General features: G+C 37.0%; 3 protein-coding genes across 4 annotated transcripts; 1 reads left to right on the forward strand and 2 right to left on the reverse strand.

The window, feature by feature from the left end:
• The first annotated feature begins 1,931 nt into the window (after nucleotides 1-1,931).
• Nucleotides 1,932-4,245, forward strand: LOC108211470 (homeobox-leucine zipper protein ATHB-13). 2 transcript variants are annotated; one of them, XM_017383076.2, is made up of 4 exons: nucleotides 1,932-2,243; nucleotides 2,466-2,845; nucleotides 3,417-3,555; nucleotides 3,896-4,245. In XM_017383076.2, the coding sequence occupies exons 1-4, from the start codon at nucleotides 2,141-2,143 to the stop codon at nucleotides 4,063-4,065; spliced, it is 792 nt and encodes a 263-aa protein (XP_017238565.1). In that variant the 5' UTR covers nucleotides 1,932-2,140; the 3' UTR covers nucleotides 4,066-4,245. The 2 variants fall into 2 exon arrangements, with proteins under 2 accessions (XP_017238565.1, XP_017238566.1); XM_017383077.2 differs by having other exon boundaries at nucleotides 2,472-2,845.
• A 486-nt stretch (nucleotides 4,246-4,731) lies between these two features.
• LOC108212578 (uncharacterized) lies at nucleotides 4,732-18,025 on the reverse strand. The gene is made up of 6 exons (XM_017384303.2): nucleotides 15,951-18,025; nucleotides 15,521-15,861; nucleotides 10,696-12,880; nucleotides 10,222-10,562; nucleotides 5,733-8,040; nucleotides 4,732-5,626 (listed from the first exon to the last, which is right to left on the reverse strand). Exons 1-6 carry the CDS (start codon nucleotides 17,749-17,751, stop codon nucleotides 5,262-5,264), a joined length of 7,341 nt encoding a protein of 2,446 aa, XP_017239792.2. The 5' UTR covers nucleotides 17,752-18,025; the 3' UTR covers nucleotides 4,732-5,261.
• A 519-nt stretch (nucleotides 18,026-18,544) lies between these two features.
• On the reverse strand, nucleotides 18,545-20,802 carry LOC108212580 (MDIS1-interacting receptor like kinase 2). Its single transcript, XM_064089230.1, has 2 exons — nucleotides 19,877-20,802; nucleotides 18,545-19,266 (listed from the first exon to the last, which is right to left on the reverse strand). Exons 1-2 carry the CDS (start codon nucleotides 20,637-20,639, stop codon nucleotides 18,917-18,919), a joined length of 1,113 nt encoding a protein of 370 aa, XP_063945300.1. The 5' UTR covers nucleotides 20,640-20,802; the 3' UTR covers nucleotides 18,545-18,916.
• Nucleotides 20,803-20,855: the final 53 nt, after the last annotated feature.

Here is a 20,855-nt window from a genome sequence, read left to right on the forward strand (position 1 = left end):
AGAAATGAAACCAGAAGTCATCTATGTAGTAGTAAAGTAAACAATTGAAAGTAGATCGAAGAAACTGTACAGATATGAGTGTGAAATGAGAGAGAAATCAACAAGAAAAGTTAGGTCGCCATTAATGGATCGAGAAAAAAGCCTGATACCATGATAGAAATGTAAAGGAAGAGAGAATATTGTGTAAAAACTGTATATTCACAAACAGAAAATGTTTACACATAAAAGCTATATCTCAGAACTCTCTCTTACAGCCTATATATAGACCTCCACTAACACACTCATGACTACAACAAACTTTGTAACTAACTATATGTGAGCTGGCATGAGCTGGCCGTGAGCTGGCATGAGCTGGCCATGGCTGAGCTGGACACCTCACTAACAATTCTCCCTCCATTCCATTCACTCCAAGTGAACACAACCTAAGAGTTTTTATTTCTCTCTCTTCTTCCTTCAAAGTTCATTCCATTCACTCCAAGTGAACACAACCTAAGAGTTTTTATTTCTCTCTCTTCTTCCTTCAAAGTTAAAAGCCATCACATGGCTCTTAACTTATTTCTATCAATAAAAAATTTCTACCTCCAATTCATTCTCACTTTTGAATTTAGATCTTTGTTATATTGGAGCTCAATATGAATAAAATATGATATATAAAAAGAATATAGAAAACATCATTGGAGTTCATGCTCTTATAACTTTGTACTAAATTGCTATGAATCATATTTTTTATATTATACTTAGGAGTCAATTAGAAGGCTCCTAGACATGCTGGTAAATGCTACTAGCTACTACACAAATTCACTAAACTTATAGACTTGTACACTGACACCCATGCAATTTCTGATTTACACACATTACATGTGAATGTGGAACCAAATTCCAGTGTCTGAATTGTGACAGAAAAAGTGGGATGGCCTGGCAGTAGCCAAGGGGTGAGAAAAGGATCAAAAGTGGTTTGGCTGATTTACAAACGCCAACTTAGTTTGATCTTATTTCTGATATATATCTTTCATCATATCTAACTCCATTCATGTATATATTAGGTTTTGGCCTAACCTCTTAGCTAGGGATCGAGAGTTAGGGTTACCAAATTATTCCTATTCATGCATCTTTTCCGACATATCGTAGTAGTACTACTCGGGACCATTTTTTTTACTTTCTCTTGATCAACATTCTCTTTCTCTCGTTGTATCTTTGTAACATCCTCCTGTACTGTAGTAATTCATGTTTAAGTCATCATTAAGTGTTGATAATTAATTAGTACTGCACTGATTAGCAACGGTCCTTTTCTAGTTTAGCATTAGATTAGTTATAACTTACACCTTCACGTAAATTATGATTTTTGGTTTGCTGGTCTAATTCTATCCTTTTGTTTGCGTGTTTTTGAAAAGTGAATAATAAAAAATGAGATAAAATCGACTTTATAATAAAACCTAGCTTTGCATATAAATTTATGAGGCGAGTTTATTTTTGGTGGCTAAATATTTATATTTAAAATGAAATTTCGTTTTTTTAAATTATCAAAGATTTTAACTAAAATTATTCAAATACTAAAATTTATAAGTCACATTGTTCAAAAACTTTAATAATATGTAAATTGTTTATTACCAATAAATCACTTCCTTGCCACTTTAAATGATAAACAAATTATTTTTGAAATTCACTAAATCTGAGAAGAAAGAAAAATGGAAGATGGTAACAAAAAGATATTATATGCTAATTTAAATATGCGTAGTCCATGAGAGTGTACCTTCTGTTATGCACCATATTTTATGCAAAATTCACTAAAGAACTCAAATATACTTCTGAGCGCAATCATTAAAAGAAAGAAAAATGCTAAGTAATAAAACACCACCACATTGCAGGTAAACAGAATCTCTCTCCAGTGGACAGTATATAGTAATGTATTGTGTGTATATATACGCTTCTATGCTACTGTATATATAGAAACCCTCTCTCTCTCTCTCCCTCTCTCATTCTCTCTCTCCTCTCTCTCTCTGTCAGCTTCAAACATGTTATCCATGTTTGCGGTGCTTTCTTGACACCCATGTTCATGTTCTCATCTCTTTCTAGCTAATACCATCTGCGTATACTTAATTTTGGTAAGAGATCGAGAAGAGAAGAAAAGAGAGGAATATATATGATATTCAGTGATATATCGTTCCAGCTCCCACCCGAGCCCATGTTTCATCAGCCCTATCATCATGACCCCTCCATTTCTCCCCACTCCCAAGACTTTCAAGGTTCTCTCTCTAATTTATCAAAAATCACAAGACAATCTTCTTTCAAAATTTTGTTTTCACTTAAATATCAGGGAAAATTAAGGATGATTATTTTCTGTCCCGACTGTTTTGAAATTCTGGTTCCGTTACTGTATTTATGTATGTAGAAGAATAGTCAACCTCTTCAGCTGGTTTTTGAGTAGTTGTTATTAGTTAATGATTCTGTTGATCCTAAATATGTAGTTGCAGGTTATTCACCCCTATTAATGAGGAGATCCATGTCGTTTACGGGGTGTGAAGAAGTACGAGGAGAGGAGGATCAGTCGGATGACGAAGGATCACAGTCACTTGGAGAGAAAAAGAGGAGACTAAACTTGGAGCAAGTGAAAGCATTGGAGAAGAGTTTTGAGTTGGGAAACAAACTTGAGCCGGAGAGGAAAGTGCAGTTGGCTAGGGCGCTGGGTCTTCAACCAAGACAAATAGCGATTTGGTTCCAAAACAGGAGGGCCAGGTGGAAAACCAAGCAATTAGAGAGAGATTATACTATCTTGAAGAGACAGTTTGATGCTCTTAAGGCTGACAATGATTCCCTTAGGACTCAAAACAAGAAACTTCATGGAGAGGTACGTACGTCCTGACACAGTACGGACCCGTTTGGATCATGAGATTTCAACCAGATGACAATCTTATTTTCGCATAATTTCATGATCCAAGCGGCCGCTAGCTTAATATATAGATTTATGTGTAATATGCTCAACCTTTCCATGCTCCCCTTTTAATTTCCATGTCCAGGAATTCTTATTATCATTATTAATTTTCAAGCATTAGTTATCTTCTTTAAAATGAGAAATATTTAGAATAGTACTCTTCTTTACTGAAATAAAGGAAATTCTGACTCTTCATGCAGTGAATGTTGTTGTACTTGAGAATTATTCCCCTCTCGCTTAGCTTGTCCTTAATAATCAGAACTTTTCAGCTAAGAACAAGTAAAAAAGTGAAACGGTTATCACGTACTAAGACTAGCTAGATATACAGTAGACTCCCTAGTTAATTTATTGATCCATTTGTCATATAATTGTAAACGTAAGACATTTGCCGCTTTACATAGCTAGGTTTTTTACTGACATTATTGTAAAGTTGATTTCATGTGTTATGCAGAAAAATATAATTAATGTATTAACTTGTGTTGTGCAGCTACTAGCTCTAAAAGGTAAAGAAAGCGGTAGCAATATTGAAAACAGGCCTATCAATCTCAACAAAGAAAGCACTCATCATGAGGGTTCTTGGAGTAACGGAAGTGACAACAGTTGTGATCATGTTAACACTACTGCAGGTATAGCTAAAAATCTGCAGCCTCTTTTATTTTCTTGACTGAAAAAATAAATACTTACTAATTTTTGAATGCAAGATTCCTCTAGTTCTGCCACTCCGGAAAAATAATATGTGTTAAGTTTTGATTGGAATGACCCCCTCTATATGCATTAATAGCACCAATTAAAACATCCCATCTCTACTGCCGTGTCATTTTGTGCAAAATTTAACCCAATTTTGTGCATATAGCACTGCTCCTCTGAATAATAGTAGTAGTTATGTTGAAGGCCAAAGAGGTCTGAAGCCTAAACTCAATTGAACATGAGTTACTCATCAAGTTGACCTAATTATATGTAATGCAGGTCTGACTCAACTGTTCCTCCAGAGTTCATCCACACCAGATCTAATGCATCCTCACCAGAAACTCAATCAAACAGTTAATCCTGATGAAACCTTCTGCAGCATGTTCAACAGCATCGAGGATCACCCTGGATTCTGGCCATGGCCCGAACAGCACCAGAATTATAATTAATTTATCAATCATCCCCCGTTAACATCATGCAGGATACGATGCATGAATAAACCTCATCGGTCATCAATCTTTTTCAATTTCTTGATTATTTTTTGTTTAATTTCTAGACTGTTATTGTCTTGTCTCTAGTGATATTATTCAATCTATATATTCTGCACTAAGATACTAGTATTCCAGTGACATCGATCTGTTTCCAGCTTCATTGACATGTTATATTTTACTGTCATCAAGGCCAAAAGCCGAAGCTTCGAAATTCACAAATTATCATTTCTATATTGGCGATGGAGATACTATAATTTATGCAAGGTTGGGCCAGTTGGGGATTGTTAAGTAAGAAAACAAACACAACAGAAAAGAAAAGAAAAGAATGAGGCTTTACATGTGACATGTTACATGACTTACATTGCATCTGGAGTTTGAGTGCGTAATATGTTCTGGCATGGGCCATGACTTATGAATATTCATTACAAAAACAAAGAAATGAAGATTCTCCTTGCATGTTCATTTCAACTGCTTATTCAGTGCTCACTTTTCGGCTTATATTTTAAGCTTCTGTATCTTTTAAGCACAATAAAATAGTTAGCTAGGTTGATCGTTTAGTTTCTTTTATTTATTATTATACCATCATCGCTGTCACACTCACACAGTCGATGATATATAATAAATAAAAAAATTGTATATGTATGTTATGTTATGTATAAAATTTGTACCACTGCAACTAAAAAGTACAAGTAAAGATTTATGATTCTTGCTCAACTATATCTAAATAGCAAGTAGCAACCCACCAAATTGGTTAAGCTGAAATTTCACCCTGGCCCAGAGAATGCAAAAGTTTGGGCCAGAGAAGCCCGTAATCAAACAAACATAATACGCTGAATTTTACTCATGAAAATGTAAAAGATGCATCTGCATTCACTACAACATTGACGAATTCACTTCAACATTGACGAAGTGTTTGCTTCGTATAATTAAACACAATCACGTACCAGCTCAGCAAATTGGACTTCACGTGGCCCGTGGGTGCTAGTGAAGTCCAGCAGCGTTGGTAAAGCACTTGAGCATAATGGTGACTAGCAGCTGCTAGTCAGGGCCAGCCCTGAAATTATGTTCTGTTTCAGCTCCAGCCTACAGTATTTCACAAGTTAAGGTCCTCAACCAGACCCTTCAGATAATGCTATTTGTCGTTGTAAATTCAGTTACTCCAGGATATCAATACGCTCTGTAGCCAATATCTTTGAAGTGGGATGATTAGAATTTGCATCTAGTATCTTTGGCGAAAACTCCTTGAGTAGATCCTTCATAGGTGGCCGAAATTTGGGATTCAAGTGTAAGCACGCGAATGCTTGTTTTATGACATGAATAATGTCATTTTCTTGCGGTTTTGTTGGAAGTGGGAGGCGTTTGTCCAATATATCATTTAACATTCTGTGGGAGTATGATTGCAGAGTTGTGAATGATGACAGGAAGTCTCCTGGATGACTTCCCATCATGATTTCTAGTGACACCACTCCAAAGCTATACACATCACATTTTTCGGTCACAGCCATTGTGTAAGCAAGCTCTGTAAAAATCAGAAACTAAGAACATTATTAAAAAAATTCCTGTTGCATAGCAAACAGGAGAGTGTTAAAATTTAAAATTGTGGCGTGGTGAGAATAAGAGAAAACCTGGAGCAATATAACCGCGAGTTCCTGCAACCATAGTTTGATTCGATGAATCAGGATCTAGCAACCTTGCTGCACCAAAGTCAGCGAGAAACGACTCCATTTTGGAGTTCAATAGTATGTTATTACTTGATACATCTCGGTGAACTATAGGTGGACTGCAGTCGTGGTGCAAGTAAGACAGAGCAGCTGCTATACCTTTCAATATGTTCAGTCTCTTATTCCAATCTAATTGCACAGCGTGGGCATCATCTCTCAGGGAACAAAATAAACTACCCTTATCCATGTACTCGTAGACAAGAAACATGCATCGGTTGTGCAAGCAGAAACCATAGAGCTTCACGATATTCTTGTGTCTTACATTTGTCAAAACCTTCACCTCATTCCTAAAACTTTGATCAAAAGCTGGCTCCTCGGCTTCCAAGCGATGAAGTTTCTTAAGCGCCACAGTGTTACCACTTGGCAATTTGGCTTCGTAAACACTGCCATAGCCACCTGTTCCAATGCAGTACTTGATATCAAAGTTATTTGTTGCTCTTATAACGTCCTCATAAGCAATGATTCCGTCAAAGTTCCATACTGAACACATATCACCATTTCCCGGAGACGTCTTGATTTGATTTACTGGAGGTGTTTGACGGCAAAAGAACACAAAGGCTAGAATCAATAAGGGAACACCAATGGCAAGAGGAAGCACTATGTAAAGGACAGGAAAGACTGACTTTCTCTTCTGGGGAGTCCCTTCACTATCATAACATTTGTGCTGCTCGTATGGGAAATCAATGGGTGGGGTTGGTTCAGAAAGATTGTTTTGGAGGAGGTTTAAGTAATTTAATTTCTTAAAACAACTAAATTTATTGGGTATGCTTCCGGTCAAATTGTTGTTGTTTAAACTCACCGACTCCAAAGATGTGCAATCACCAAGTTCTTCTGGGATGTGTCCACTGAACAAATTGTTGGAGAATTTTAGATCTAGTAATGTTTTGCAGTTTCTGAAAACAGGTAGAAAGCCTGTGAGAGAATTATGAGATACATCGAGTTTCACAAGCTGAGAGATTTCACCTGGCAAAAACACTAAAGAGCCATTCAATTGGTTAAAACTAAGGTCTAGGTAGTTGAGTTTAGCCAAGGAGCCCAAAGTTGATGGGATTGTTCCTGTGAGTTTGTTCTGGCCAAGAAGCAAACTGACCAAATTACCTAGGTTTCCTAGTTCCAAGGGAATGATACCAGTGAATTTGTTTTCCTGGAGATTTAAATAAACCAATTTGCTAAGATTTTTGAATCCCGGGTGAATAAATCCACTAAGTTTATTATGTCCAATGTCTAGATAAACAAGATTCACTAGGGACGTGAGGTTAGCCAGATGAAAGTCTAGAAAGCCATAAAATCGATTAGAACCAAGGTCTAGGTGGTTTAGTTTGGTCAAGGAGCCCAAAGCCGATGGGATTGTCCCTCTGAGTTTGTTTTTCCCAAGGTATAAACTGACCAAATTTCTCAGGTTACCTAGTTCTGAGGGGATGATCCCAGTGAGATTATTTTCCTGAAGATTTACATAGACCAAATTGCTAAGATTCCCAAATTCCCGGGGCACAAACCCGGTGAGTTTATTGTGTCCAAGGTCCAGATGTTCAAGATTCTTGAGATGAGTGACATTAGCCAGCTGAAAAAAATCTAGGGAGCCATTGAATTGATTAAACTCAAGGTTTAGGTGTTTGAGTTTAGTCAAGGAGCCTAAAGAGAAAGGGATTGTCCCTGTGAGTTGGTTGGCCCCAAGGTCTACAGAATACAGAATCTCTAAACTGCTTATTCCAGAGGGTATGGAACCACTGATATCGTTGTCAGATAAATCAAGCACCTCTAATTGAGTAAGGTTAAGCAGGGAAGAAGGTAACATACCAGTGAGATAGTTGGCGTAAAGGGACAGATAGTTTAGTTTTGAAAGCATTCCAATCTGGAATGGTATGCTTCCGTTGAGCCCACAGCAGGAAAGATCAAGTCTTTGGAGGTAGGGGAAGGAAGAAAAATCAATTTTTCCAAGGTCATCCCCTATAAGAATCCCGTTGAGATCTATAGAAAGGATTCTACCAGCGTTACTGCAGTGGATGCCCCTCCAATTACAATGCTGCCACCTTGAAGAGTTATATAAAGGAATTTGATTCCCCCACCATCCCGTGCTGAGTAGAGCTTTTCTCTCTGATTCTGATGTTGTTACAGACAATGATGAAGATGAATCACGAGTGTCCTCCGCATCAGCTAAGCAAATAATTAGCAGAATAAGTGTGTTAATAATCCGGGAGTGTGAGGCCATCTTCTGTTACTAACTTGCTTCTCCCATACTTCATCTCTTATACTACACCTTAGTGTAGGAACATATTCTATCATCGGACAAGAATTCTAGAATCGAGTCTTTTTTTATTTTCAACATTTGTATCATATTATCACGTGGAAAAGTAGAATCGAGTGTCTTTTTAGTTTTCAACATTTGTATCATATCACCATGTAGAAAAGTAGAAATCAGAGGGGAAATGTCCAAGTATTGTTGTTAACTTAAAGCATCCCTTCTATCTGACGAGAAAAAATTAAAATAAACATTTTACAACAATTCTGAGAATCTTTTTAGGAGCATTATCTAGAACACAATGACTAAAATAAAGATAAAGTTGCATAATTTGGTATGTGTATGGCTGAACTTTGAAATTATTAACAAAATTCCTTCTTCAAGACCCTGCCGACTTTGTAGCCAGTTGAATCCTCTTGCATGGTCTATAGAAGAGTTGTCAAAGACTCAAAATGGATATGTATAAGGAAACAGATTGATCACTTTTTCGACTCATGAGTTGCTTCTACACACCGTGAAATTTGTCAATACCAACTCAGTTGTGCTAAAGTACCTAACTCTGTTTGATTGATTATCTGTTAAAGACTTGTTCAATCCGGAAAAGGAAGCTTCTTGATCTGGTCGTTACATCAATGCATCCTTTTGCTAGATTGTAAAGAAAATTTTACTGATATTTGGTTTTTACTGATTTTTAACATGCCAAGATGAGGGACAGAGTGCGATAGGTGTGTGAATAAATGCATGATATATACTATGTAAATCAGAATTACTTGCCTCCTGCAAAAATAAAAGTTGTGTTAGTTGCTTTTGTGCTGCTAGCCTGCTACATTTTAAAGTTGACCAACTGATTAAGTTATGAAAATAGAATTTTATAGCCAATATCTTCAAACTTTGCAAAAAGTCTAGAGATATACTAATTACAGATGGCTGAGATATGGAATTTGAGCATAGACACCTGAGTGATTACTTCGAAGAAAGAATAATGTAATGTTCTTGTGACGTCTTTATTTCAGGTGGATTTGGGAATTGTTAAATGATGAGAGGACTTCTCCTGGACACTGCCCCATCATAATTTTTAGTTCCACAACTCCGAAACTATAAACATCACATTGTATGTTTCTCTTTCAGAATTAATTCAATTCACAATCTTAACAATAATCACCAACCCTTGACAGTTTTTGATAAAGCACTGACTACTTGAAAACTTCTTCTGGCTATCACGGCCTCCTGAGCATTGTGCAGATAGTAATGAGGGTCTTATCGTCGTAGTCGAATTTTCATTCTAGTCATTGAGTTGGAGAGTAAACTCTTAACACAACAATTCCCTGATATAAAAATATATATGCTTTTCATGGAGATCTTGAAAGAATCTCTTTGCTAGACATGCAGACTTTATCTAGTATGATTGCTAGATATGCAGACTTTAACTAGTATGATTTAGAAAAATGCCAAGGACCCAAATTGGTTCACAAAAAAATTCCCAAATCACACATGTCATATTCTCTTTGATGATAAAAATGGAGATTGACCCATTGTATTTACATCAGCCACATCAATTAAAATCGTCCATTCTGCTACATCATATCCGTCACATAATTTTTGAACTCTTTCTAGGAACGTGTTATAATACTATGAATCTATGATACTATGATTTATTCTGCTAAACACTGAGATATGTCCTTTTACATATTATGCTCTCTAGCTTCTTAAAATTTACAAACTTTAGCAGTTCAATTATAAAACCTACCGGTACTGGGACTCTGGGAGTAGTTTGGAACCAAAACTGCAATAACACACAGTTTAAAGGTACTCCGTCCGTCCCCAATTAATGCTCTCATAAAACATAGTTTGATAAATTATTTTGATTTTTTTTTAGAATGAAAACTTAATGTTTAAATTTTTATATAAATTTTTTTTCTAAAAATGAGTAATGAAACTATATCTTATATTCACCTTAAAATGCGTGCTGCAAAAAAACTGGAAACAAATGAGAGGAACATAGGGAGGAATTATTAATCTCAGAATTGAAGTTTATGATCTATATAGCTATTAAATTTTTCAGGCAACATACAATCTAACGGCACCAATGAATGTCTAGAAGCAGATCACGTTACATGTCATCATGCTTTCAGTTACAATAGAATATCAACAAACTTGTTCGATTGAAGTTGTATAAATTGAATCTCCAGCCAACGTCTTCGGAGTTTGTAAGAACTTCTGAGATAAACTAATCATAGATGGCCTTAATTTGGGATTTACGCATAAACACGCCAATGCTTGCTTGAAAACAAGAATAATGTCGAGTTCTTGTTGTCTTGTTGGTCGTGGAAGGCGTGTGTCCAGTAAATTATTCAACATCCCATTTTGAGTGGATTTGAGACTTGGGAGTGATGAGATGAAGTCTCCTGGATGGCTTCCCATCACAATTTCTAGTGCCACCACTCCAAAGCTATACACATCGCATTTTTCGGTCACAACCATCGTGTATGCCAGCTCTGTAGATTAAGAAAATAAGAAAACAATATAACTTAGAGCTGCAACATACAAAATGTGGGAAAACAATATAACTTAGAGCTGCAACGTACAAAATGTGGATTAAAAGTTGAAATGTCGAGGACAAGAGATAACCTGGAGCAATATAACCGTAAGTGCCTGCAACCATGGTTTGATTTGATAAATCGGGGTCTAAAAATCTTGATGCACCAAAGTCTGCTACAAAGGCCTCCGCTTCAGAGTTCAATAAGATGTTATTACTTGATATGTCTCGATGAACTATAGGTGGGGTGCAGTCATGGTGCATATAACATAAAGCATGTGCTATTCCTTTCACAATGTTCACCCTCTTAGTCCAGTCTAATTCCAAGGCGTGGGCCTCAGATCTGAGGGCACAAAATAAACTTCCATTGTTCATATATTCATAAACAAGAAACATGCATCGATTGTGCAAGCAAAAACCATAGAGCTTGACAATATTCTTGTGTCTTATATTTGATAAGACATGCACTTCATTTCTAAAACTTCTATCAAAATCCGGATCCTCAGCTTCCAGGCGATGAAGTTTCTTTAGTGCCACAGTTTGGCCGTTTGGCAACCTCACTTTATATACACTACCATACCCGCCAGTTCCTATGCAGAATACAATGTCAAAATTATCTGTTGCTCTTATAATGTCCTGATACGCAACTTTTCCATCAAAGTTCCACACCGAAAAGAAATCACCATTTTGCACATCCACAATGTTTTCAATTTTTTTAGGTGTACCCCGACAAAAGAACACCAAGGCCAGAATCAATAACAAAAGGCCAATGGTAAGCGGAAGAACTATGTAAAGGACATGAGTATCTTGCTTCTTTGGACGAGAGTTCAAATTGGTATCAGGCCCATTGTTATGTGAAAATTTAGGTGGGGATGGGGACAGATGCACCGGTGGTGGAGACAGAGCTAGTGGCGGTGGTGGTAGACCATCGTTGTAGATATATCGGATTGTCCTAGAAAGATTAGTTTGAGAAATATCCAAGTCCATATATAACAAGCGAGTGGGTATGCCTCCGCTCAAATTGTTATAACCGAGTCTCACGTGCCTCAAAGCATGACAATATTCAATCTCTTTTGGGATGTGCCCTGTCAAAAAATTGTGAGATAGGTCCAGGTAATATAGCTCATTGCAATTCTTGAAAACAGGCATGGAACCATTTATCTGATTGTAACTGAAGTCCAGTTGGGTAAGTTTAGTCAATGAGCTTACTGTCGATCCGATATCCCCAGTGAGTTGGTTTCTCTTGAGGTCTAAGATGGCTAAATTACTCAATTTTGCTAGTTCCCTCGGGATGGAGCCAGTAAGTTCGTTATGACTCAATATCACTTGCTCCAATGCATAGCAATTTCTTAGCTCCTTTGGGATGTGCCCGCTCAACTTATTGTTGGAAAAGTCTATAAACCTTAGAGAGTCGCAATTCCTGAAAACAGGTATGGATCCAACAAGAGAATTGTTAGAGACATCTAACCACCTCAGCTGAGTGAGGTTAGCCTGTTGAAAAGGCGAAGTGTTATTAAATTGATTGCAACTAAGGTCCATTCGTTTGAGTTTAGGCAAGGAGCCCAAAGCTGAGGGGATTGTCCCTGTGAGCGTGTTTTGCCCAAGGTCTAGATTCACCAAATTACTCAGGTTGCCTAATTTTAAGGGAATATAACCATTGAGATTATTATTCCGAAGGTATAAATCTAGTAAATTGCTCAGATTACCTAGTTCCTTGGGGATGAGTCCAGTGAATTCATTGTATCCAAGGTCTAGATAAACAAGATTTTTGAAGCTACCTACTCCAGAGGGGATGGAACCTTTGAGAACATTGTGAGATACATCTAGCACCTGTAGTTGAGCGAGATTACTCAGGGAAGAAGGTAACTTACCAGTGAGATAGTTGTTGTTCAGGGAGAGATAATTGAGCTCTGAAAGCATTCCAATCTGGTACGGTATGGTACCATTAAGCCCACAATAAGAAAGATCCAGTCTCTGGAGGTACGGGAAAGCAGAAAAATCCAGCTTTTCAAGTCCATCCGCTATATGAGTACCCGTTGATCTGAAATCAATAGATATGACTCTCCCAGCACTACAACTAATGCCTTTTAAATTGCAAGTCTTTGATATAGAAATTTGATTCCCCCACCATCCTGAGGTAACAAGAGCTTCTCTTTCTGTTTCACTTGTTGATGTAGACGATACTGATGATGGATTACTGGAGTCCTCTGCAACAACTAAGCATACAATTAGCAGTACTTGTATGTAAACAAACCAGGAGCATGAAACCATGTCTTGCTACTGATCACTTGTTCTATACTAACTTTTCTTCTTTCACACACTTGTAAAAGAACAAAGTCTACTACCATACCACAAGTTTTATTAAGTTGATGACACTTCTATACCTTGATCAGTTCTCAGTCATGTAGGCGTTTATACGTATAATAATACTGGTAAATTACTAGTTTCTTCTTAATTAATTAGCTTGTGATGAGGTTTTAATACAAGTCTTCTCTGCCATCCTCTGTCAATATTCTCTTTGCACTAGTTGTACTTATATATGTTCATATCATTACTAAGTCAATTAATCAGATAGGGAAATCGATATGAAGTTGGTGTGTTAAGAGCTGGTATGGCACATGGAATTTTAAGTAAATAAATTGAGTTTAGGTTTCAATGTTTCATCATATACTTCATCACAGATATACAATGACTAACAAATGGAGCTTATGTCACTCCTGATGACGATGAATGAGATTCAGTTCCACCACTAACAAAACACTAGCTTCTACAAGTATATAAAGACCAATGAACATGATATCATCTTTCTGCAGTTTCGGAATAGTTGAACATAAAACACTACTGCTCTTTTTTGTTTTGGTGTAAACCAGAGCCTTCTTGCATAATAAAGCAACTATTTTACTACTTCCGCGTATCATCCTAATGATTTTAGAATTAAATCCCAACAATATATCTTTCCTTCTCCATTTTCCCGAGCTTATTTATAATGATGTAAACAGTGACCAAGAATTTAATCTCAGCTCTCATTTTCAGAAAGTGACTTGCCAGCAAATACGTTACTATCAATTTCCTAGGTAATTCTTTCATGTTATTATATGATATGATATGAGTTGATGAATATAAACTGAGGGGAAAAGTCTTCCCCGTGCTCCCTAGTTGCTGGTGTGGAGAAACTGAGGAGAAAGTGACATAGTTACCTGTTTGGCTAGACATCTGTGTTAAGAAATCTTCCTCTCTTTTCTTTTTGTTGAAGTGATTCTAGTAATCTCACACTTCTATCAGAATTTTGAACTGATATTTTTAACGACGACATTCAAATATATCAGTTATGCATATATCTTTTAGGACATGCATTATTGCTAGTTACAAGCAATAAAGTAAATGCAATGAAAATAATGATGCAGTATTACTGTTAGACATGTCTAATAATTGTAGACTGCTGCAATTCTTGAAAACAGGTATTCAGCCAAGGAGAAAATTATGAGCAACATCAAGATCCAGTAGGTTAATTAGAATAGCCTGCAGAAAATTTAAAGAGCCATTAAATTGATTAAAACTAAGGTTCAGATGGTTGAGGTTAGTCAAGGAGCCCAAAGCCGATGAAATTGCCCCTGTGAGTTGATTTTGCTGAAGGTCTAAAGTGACCAAATTACTTAGCTTCCCTAGTTCTAGAGGAATAAATCCACTTAGATGATTGCAAAATAAATCAAGGTTTTGTAGACGACTGACGTTAACCAAGATAGAAGGTGACTTACCCCTAAGGATATTGTAATGAAGGTCCAACATGTGTAATTTACTCAGATTTCCTACATCCCAGGGGATGTACCCGGTGATTTTATTGTATTGGAGGTTTAAAGAAAGAAGATTCTTGATGTTACTGATTCCGGAGGGGATGGGGCCGCTGAGATCATTTCTAGATACATCAAGTATATGTAGATAAGTGAGGTTAATTAGGGAAGAAGGTAACTTACCAGTAAGGTGTTTTACGGTGAGTAGAGATAGTTGAGTTTTGAAAGCATGCCAATCTAGTAAGGTATGTTTCCAGTTAGCTGGCAGTAGGAAAGATCAAGTTCTTGGAGGAACGGGAAGGAAGAGAAGTCGAGTTTTCCAAGCTCATCGTTTATTTGAATCCCTGCGAAATTTATAAAAAAGACTTTGCATGCCTTATTGCAGTGGATGCCACTCCAGTTAAAATGATGTTTACCAATTGTGCTGTTAAATAAAGGAATTTGATTTCCCCACCATCCTACAATGACAAATTGTGAGCGCCCTCTGCCACAGCAAGGCATACAATTAGCAGCAGGAGTACATTAATAACATAGGTGTGTGCATTAGCCATGTTTAGTTACTTGCGTCAGCAATGTATTTTACTAGTGTCTTGTTTTCTGTTCTTTCGAGTCTCTGATCTGATTCACGAACGCTTATGCCTTTAAGATTACTGGTACTAGTGCCTTGACAAATAAGATGGCTGGAGTGTTGAATCTTATAAGTACTTAAACGCGTATGTCTTTACTACTACAGGTAGTCACTAGTCAGATACTGTGATGTCGAATTACATGAAGTGTTCAAAGTTCAAACTCAGTGATTTAACTGAGATATAAAATTGATTTTAAGACTGAAAAATTGACTGCACAGCCGATTACAAATATGAAAAGAAAAAAAGAGCAGAAAACATCACTCTGCCTCACCCTATAAAATCTGGAATTCATTATAGTCAAGTAAATTGATGTCTAATATAAATTATATGCTGATGCTTGCATATCTTTCATGACAGTAACTGCATGCTAAAACTACAGGTTCTATAAAGATTAAACCATCTCTAGATGCCTTAAGAAACAGTATGTTACATATGATGTCCCCTTTAAAATTTAAAGGCTTCTGCTTTCAGACTTCACTTACAATTGAATTTCAACAAACTTGTTTAATTGAAGTGGTATAAATAGAGTCTGCAGCCAACATCTTTGGAGTTTGTGAGAACTCTTGAGATATACTAATCATAGATGGCCTACATTTGGGATTCGAATGTAAACATGCAAATGCTTGCTTTAAAACAAGAATAATGTCTAATTCTTGCCCTCTTGTTGGACGTGGGAGGCGTCTGTCCAGTATATCATTCAGCATACTATTCTGAGTGGATTTGCAAGTTGTGAATGACGAGATGAAGTCTCCCGGATGGTTTCCCATCATAATTTCTAGTGCCACCACTCCAAAGCTATACACATCGCATTTTTCAGTCACAACCATCGTGCATGCAAGTTCTGCAGATTTAGAAGATCACATAACATTACAATATATAAGTGCAATGTAAAAAAATGAGTAAACAGTTGAAATGTTGAGAAGAAGGAACCTGGAGCAATATAACCGCAAGTGCCTGCAACCATCGTCTGATTTGATGAATTGGGGTCTAGAAACCTTGATGCACCAAAGTCAGCAACAAATGCCTCCATTTCAGAGTTCAAAAGGATATTATTACTTGATATGTCACGGTGAACTATAGGTGGAGTGCAGTCGTGGTGCATGTAAGATAAGGCATGTGCTGTACCTTTCACAATGTTCACCCTCTTACTCCAATCTAATTCCACAGCATGAGCCTCGTTTCTTAAGGCACAGAATAAACTTCCGTTCTTCATATACTCATAAATAAGAAACATGCATCGGTTGTGCAGGCAGAAACCATAGAGTTTCACTATGTTTTTGTGCCTTATATTTGACAAAACATGCACCTCATTTCTAAAACTTCTGTCAGAAGCTGGATCCTCTGCTTCCCAGTGATGAAGTTTCTTGAGCGCCACAGTTTTACCACTCGGCAGCCTGGCTTCATATACACTGCCATATCCGCCAGTTCCTATGCAGTATTTGCTGTCAAAATTATTGGTTGCTCTTATAATGTCATTATATGCAACATTTCCATCAAAGTTCCATACTGAAAACATATCAGTATCACCATTACTAACATGTATCTTGTTTTGAATTGCTGTAGGGTGGTGCTGAACAAAGAACACAAAGGCTAGTAACAATAATGAAATGCCAATGGTAATGGGAAGGACTATGTAAAGAACGTGCAAGACTGGCTTCTTCCTGTGGGAAGTCAATTCACTATTACCTTGATTGTCACAATTGTGGTTCTGATATGGATTTTTGGTAGGTGGGATTGCACCCGAAAAATTGTTGGAGATGAGGTCTAGGTGAGTCAAAAGTAACAAACAACGAAGTCTATGAGGTATGCTTCCAGTCAAATTATTATTATTCAACCTCACTACCTCCAAGGAAGAGCAATCTCCAAGTTCTTCTGGGATGTGTCCACTGAGCGAATTGTTGGAGAGGTCTAAATACCGTAAGTTATTGCAAGAACTCATGACAGGGATGGAACCAGTTAGTGCATTACTAGACACCTCCAGTTTCGTGAGCTGAGTGAGGTTAGCCTGCTGAAAAGGTAAAGATCCATTCAATTGATTGAAATTAAGGTCCAAATGATTGAGTTTAATCATGAAGCCCAAAGAAGATGGAACTGACCCCCTGAGTTGGTTTTGTCCAAGATATAAGTAGACCAAATTACTCAGATTTCCTAGTTCCCATGGGATGGACCCTGTAAACATATTTGACTGGAGGTATAAGCTAACCAAGTTACTCAAATTTCCTAGTTCCAAGGGGATGAAGCCACTGAGTTGATTGTCAGATACATCTAAAAATTGTAGTTGAGTGAGGTTACCCAAAGAAGATGGTAACTTACCCTTGAGATAGTTGCCACTGAGGGAGAGATGGTTTAGTTTTAACAGTGTACCAATCTGGTACGGTATGCTTCCATTAAGGTCACAGCCACTAAGATCAAGTGTTTGGAGGTTTGGGAAGGAAGTGAAGTTGAGTTTTCCAAGCTCACCCCACGTATACAATTCTATTAGTCTAAGATCTATAGAAAGGACTTCACCTACCTTGCTGCAGTAAATGCCTCTCCAGTTACAGTGCTGCCACTTTGAAGTGTTGGATGAAGGAATTTGATCCGTCCACCATCCAGTGGTAAGAAGAGCTTCTCTTTGTGCTTCCCTTGTTTCAGATAATGACGCTGATGAATCGCCATTGTCCCCCGCCACAACTAAGCTTACAATCACTGGTAGAGGAATGTATTTAGTACTCCAGGAGCATGACACCATGTTATGTTACTGAATGACTTGGTCTCTATGAATTTTTTTTCCACTACACTTTGGTTTAAGAAGAAAATTTATTATACCAAAAGTTCCTGTTCGCCCTGGATGCTCATGTGGTACCTAACATCACACATATACATCTAGTATAATTTCTAGGAAAATGAAAGTAGAAAGCACAGGGAAATTGCATTACAATTCAATGTTTGACAAATGAGCATAAATAATTTTGTTGGCTTTAACTTGTGACCTTTAAGTGAGACGTGACATAAAACAACTTGCTTCCCCACCAGCCAGTGCAAAGAAGAATAGGAACACAGCCTGAATTTTACCAGAAATATTTGTGGGTGGAACTCAACTCTATATGTATTCTATTTTTTTATTAAGGTATATAATTATGCAAATAGTTTGATTTTTATATTTTATATTTAAAACAAATACAAGTTAAATTATGAAAATAATCTTAAAACCCCTCTCCAAGTCTTCTTCAGGTCTTCCTTTACTGTTTTTGCTTTATTGAAATTATGAAATTGCAGTTTTGATATTACTCAGTACTCACACATTCAACTCATGTCACCTGCAGAATTTGTAATTATTAGTTTTATGTATCTTACATAAATTATATATTTAACTGCATATGTTTCATGACAGAACTGCTCACCAGAAATAACAATGGCAGAAAGAAACATGATTTTTACTTTCGGAAGATAAGTTAAAAATGGAAGATGCTTCCGGCAGAAAACCAGAAAACCGGGTATAAAACATTTTCGATTTGAATGGACCATGTATTCACATAAATCACATCAATTAAAACATTTCACCTAAATCATATCATTTTATGCAAAATTTTGTATTCAATTTTGTGGATGCAGCACTACTCATATTATATACCTTATACATTTCATAGTACATATACAGAGACGTGCCTTCTGCAAACGAAGCTACAGAGACCTTGGTGGAGCTGCAGAGAATGCTGCCTGGTAAAACCATTGTCAGCCTCAGTCATCACAAAGCATTGATATTGCTGAGCATGTCACTATGTCAATCACCTCAAGAAAGTCATTCTGCTTAACATACTTCATTTATGTCCCGAATATCAAATAATAACCACGGCATGGAACACTTGAGTAACAAATCAGGTTAGTTGCTGCGATCCTCTCAATTACTCCAAAAATCAGCAAACTTGTTTAATTGAAGTGGTATAGATAGAATTTGCGGACAATGCCTTCGTGGTTTTTAAAAACTCCTGAGATAAAGTAATCATAGATGGTCGAAGTTTGGGATTGGAATTTATACATGCGAATGCCTGCTTCAAAACAAGTATAATGTCTAGTTCTTGTTGTCTTGTTGGACGTGGAAGTCGCGCATCCAATACATTATTCAACATTGCATTCTGAGTGCATTTCAGAGTTGGGAATGATGTGAGGAAGTCTCCTGGATGCTTTCCCATGATGATTTCTAAAGCTACTACTCCAAAGCTATACACATCACATTTTTCTGTCACAACCATTGTGTACGCAAGCTCTACAGAATTACAAAAATCAAAGAATAGTATGAGAGCGAGACTAAGACATACAATGGTTGTGAGCTATACATATCATCTCTGTCTCATTTTAACTGCTTTTGACTTTTTTACACGTATTTTGAGGTGTTAAAAAAATGACTATCTAAATATAATTAATCTTTATAAAATTTATATCAAATAAAAATTTAGAATCTAAACTTTTATTTGATATAAGAATTGAATTTTTTTATTGAGCGTAAAATATAAGTGTCTAAGAGTCAAACATCAGTTAAAATGGGACAGAGGGCGTAGGTAAGAAATACTGAACTATCTTCGAGATGATCATTCACCGGATCACCAAAAATGGATAAGTTATTCCAGATATGAAATCAAAAATAGTTATCATTATCCTTGCATTTGTATGAGCTTAAAAACTAATACAACTATTTCTTGAGTTATTTCAGCAATATCATTGGAGTATAAACTCTATTTTACCACCAGAATCCAATTTTTAGATCAATGTACAGATATCTGTATAGCTAGTTTAACATAATTAGTATCAGAATTTCATCAGAAAGATATCTCTGCATACTACAAAATAAAACATGTGACATGGAGAGATGGGCTAACCTGGAGCAATATAACCGTAAGTGCCTGCAACTGTAGTGTGATTCAATGAATCGAGGTCTAGCAACCTTGATGCACCAAAGTCAGCGACAAATGCCTCCATCTTAGAGTTTAAAAGGATGTTATTACTTGATATGTCTCGATGAACTATAGGTGGTGTGCAGTCATGGTGCATGTAAGATAAAGCATGTGCTATACCTTTCACAATGTTTACCCTCTTACTCCAATCCAATTCAATGGCGTGGGCGTCATCTCTAAGGGCACAAAATAAACTACCCTTCTCCATGTACTCATAGACAAGAAACATGCATCGACGATGCAAGCAGAACCCATGGAGCTTCACAATATTCTTATGTCTTATACTTGACAAAACGTGCACCTCATTCCTAAAACTCCTGTCAAAAGCCGGCTCCTCGGCTTCTAGGCGATGAAGTTTCTTCAGCGCCACAGTGTTACCACTTGGCAACCTGGCTTCATATACACTTCCATAGCCTCCAGTTCCTATGCAGTATCTAAAGTCAAAATTATTAGTCGCTCTTATGATGTCTTCATATGCAATGTTACCATCAAAGTTCCATATTGAACACATAGCACCCCTCGTCACATTCATCATGTTCTGATTCTTGTATCCTGTCTCAATATCAGGAGGTGTATTCCGAGTCCGACAAATGAACACGCAGCAGGCTAGTATCAACAAGGGAAGGATGATGCTCAGGGGCACAACTAAATAAAGTAGAGTAAGAGAAGGCCATTTATCTGAAGCCATGCTAAGTTACTTGATCATTTCTTCTGATACTGATTATTATTATAAAGGTATAATTTGGCTCAAGAACAGACCTTTATACCACAAGTCCACAGGTCTTCTGTGCACAAGTCTTCTCTCTGCTCAACTCTGTAGCCAGTCTTCTCCGTCATTTTCAGTAATAATTCTTTGGAGGAAAGAAGGGATGAAGGAGCACCTCATTTTATTTTATTTTGCTAA

The sequence above is a fragment of the Daucus carota genome, chromosome 3, assembly GCF_001625215.2.
Source record: "Daucus carota subsp. sativus chromosome 3, DH1 v3.0, whole genome shotgun sequence".
NCBI lineage: Eukaryota > Viridiplantae > Streptophyta > Magnoliopsida > Apiales > Apiaceae > Daucus > Daucus carota.

Excerpts from the sequence above, each read along its gene's own strand:
- LOC108211470 (XM_017383076.2), top strand. The coding sequence starts at position 2,141 with ATGATATTCAGTGATATATCGTTCCAGCTCCCACCCGAGCCCATGTTT. Across the intron at positions 2,846-3,416 it reads ACAAGAAACTTCATGGAGAG|CTACTAGCTCTAAAAGGTAA; the intron begins GTACGTACGTCC and ends TGTGTTGTGCAG. Across the intron at positions 3,556-3,895 it reads TCATGTTAACACTACTGCAG|GTCTGACTCAACTGTTCCTC; the intron begins GTATAGCTAAAA and ends TATGTAATGCAG.
- LOC108212578 (XM_017384303.2), bottom strand. The coding sequence starts at position 17,751 with ATGGTGTCATGCTCCTGGAGTACTAAATACATTCCTCTACCAGTGATT. Across the intron at positions 8,041-10,221 it reads ATACAACTTCAATCGAACAA|AAGATGGCCTCACACTCCCG; the intron begins GTTTGTTGATAT and ends AGTTAGTAACAG. Across the intron at positions 5,627-5,732 it reads TCGCGGTTATATTGCTCCAG|AGCTTGCTTACACAATGGCT; the intron begins GTTTTCTCTTAT and ends TGATTTTTACAG.
- LOC108212580 (XM_064089230.1), bottom strand. The coding sequence starts at position 20,639 with ATGGCTTCAGATAAATGGCCTTCTCTTACTCTACTTTATTTAGTTGTG. Across the intron at positions 19,267-19,876 it reads TTACGGTTATATTGCTCCAG|AGCTTGCGTACACAATGGTT; the intron begins GTTAGCCCATCT and ends GTAATTCTGTAG.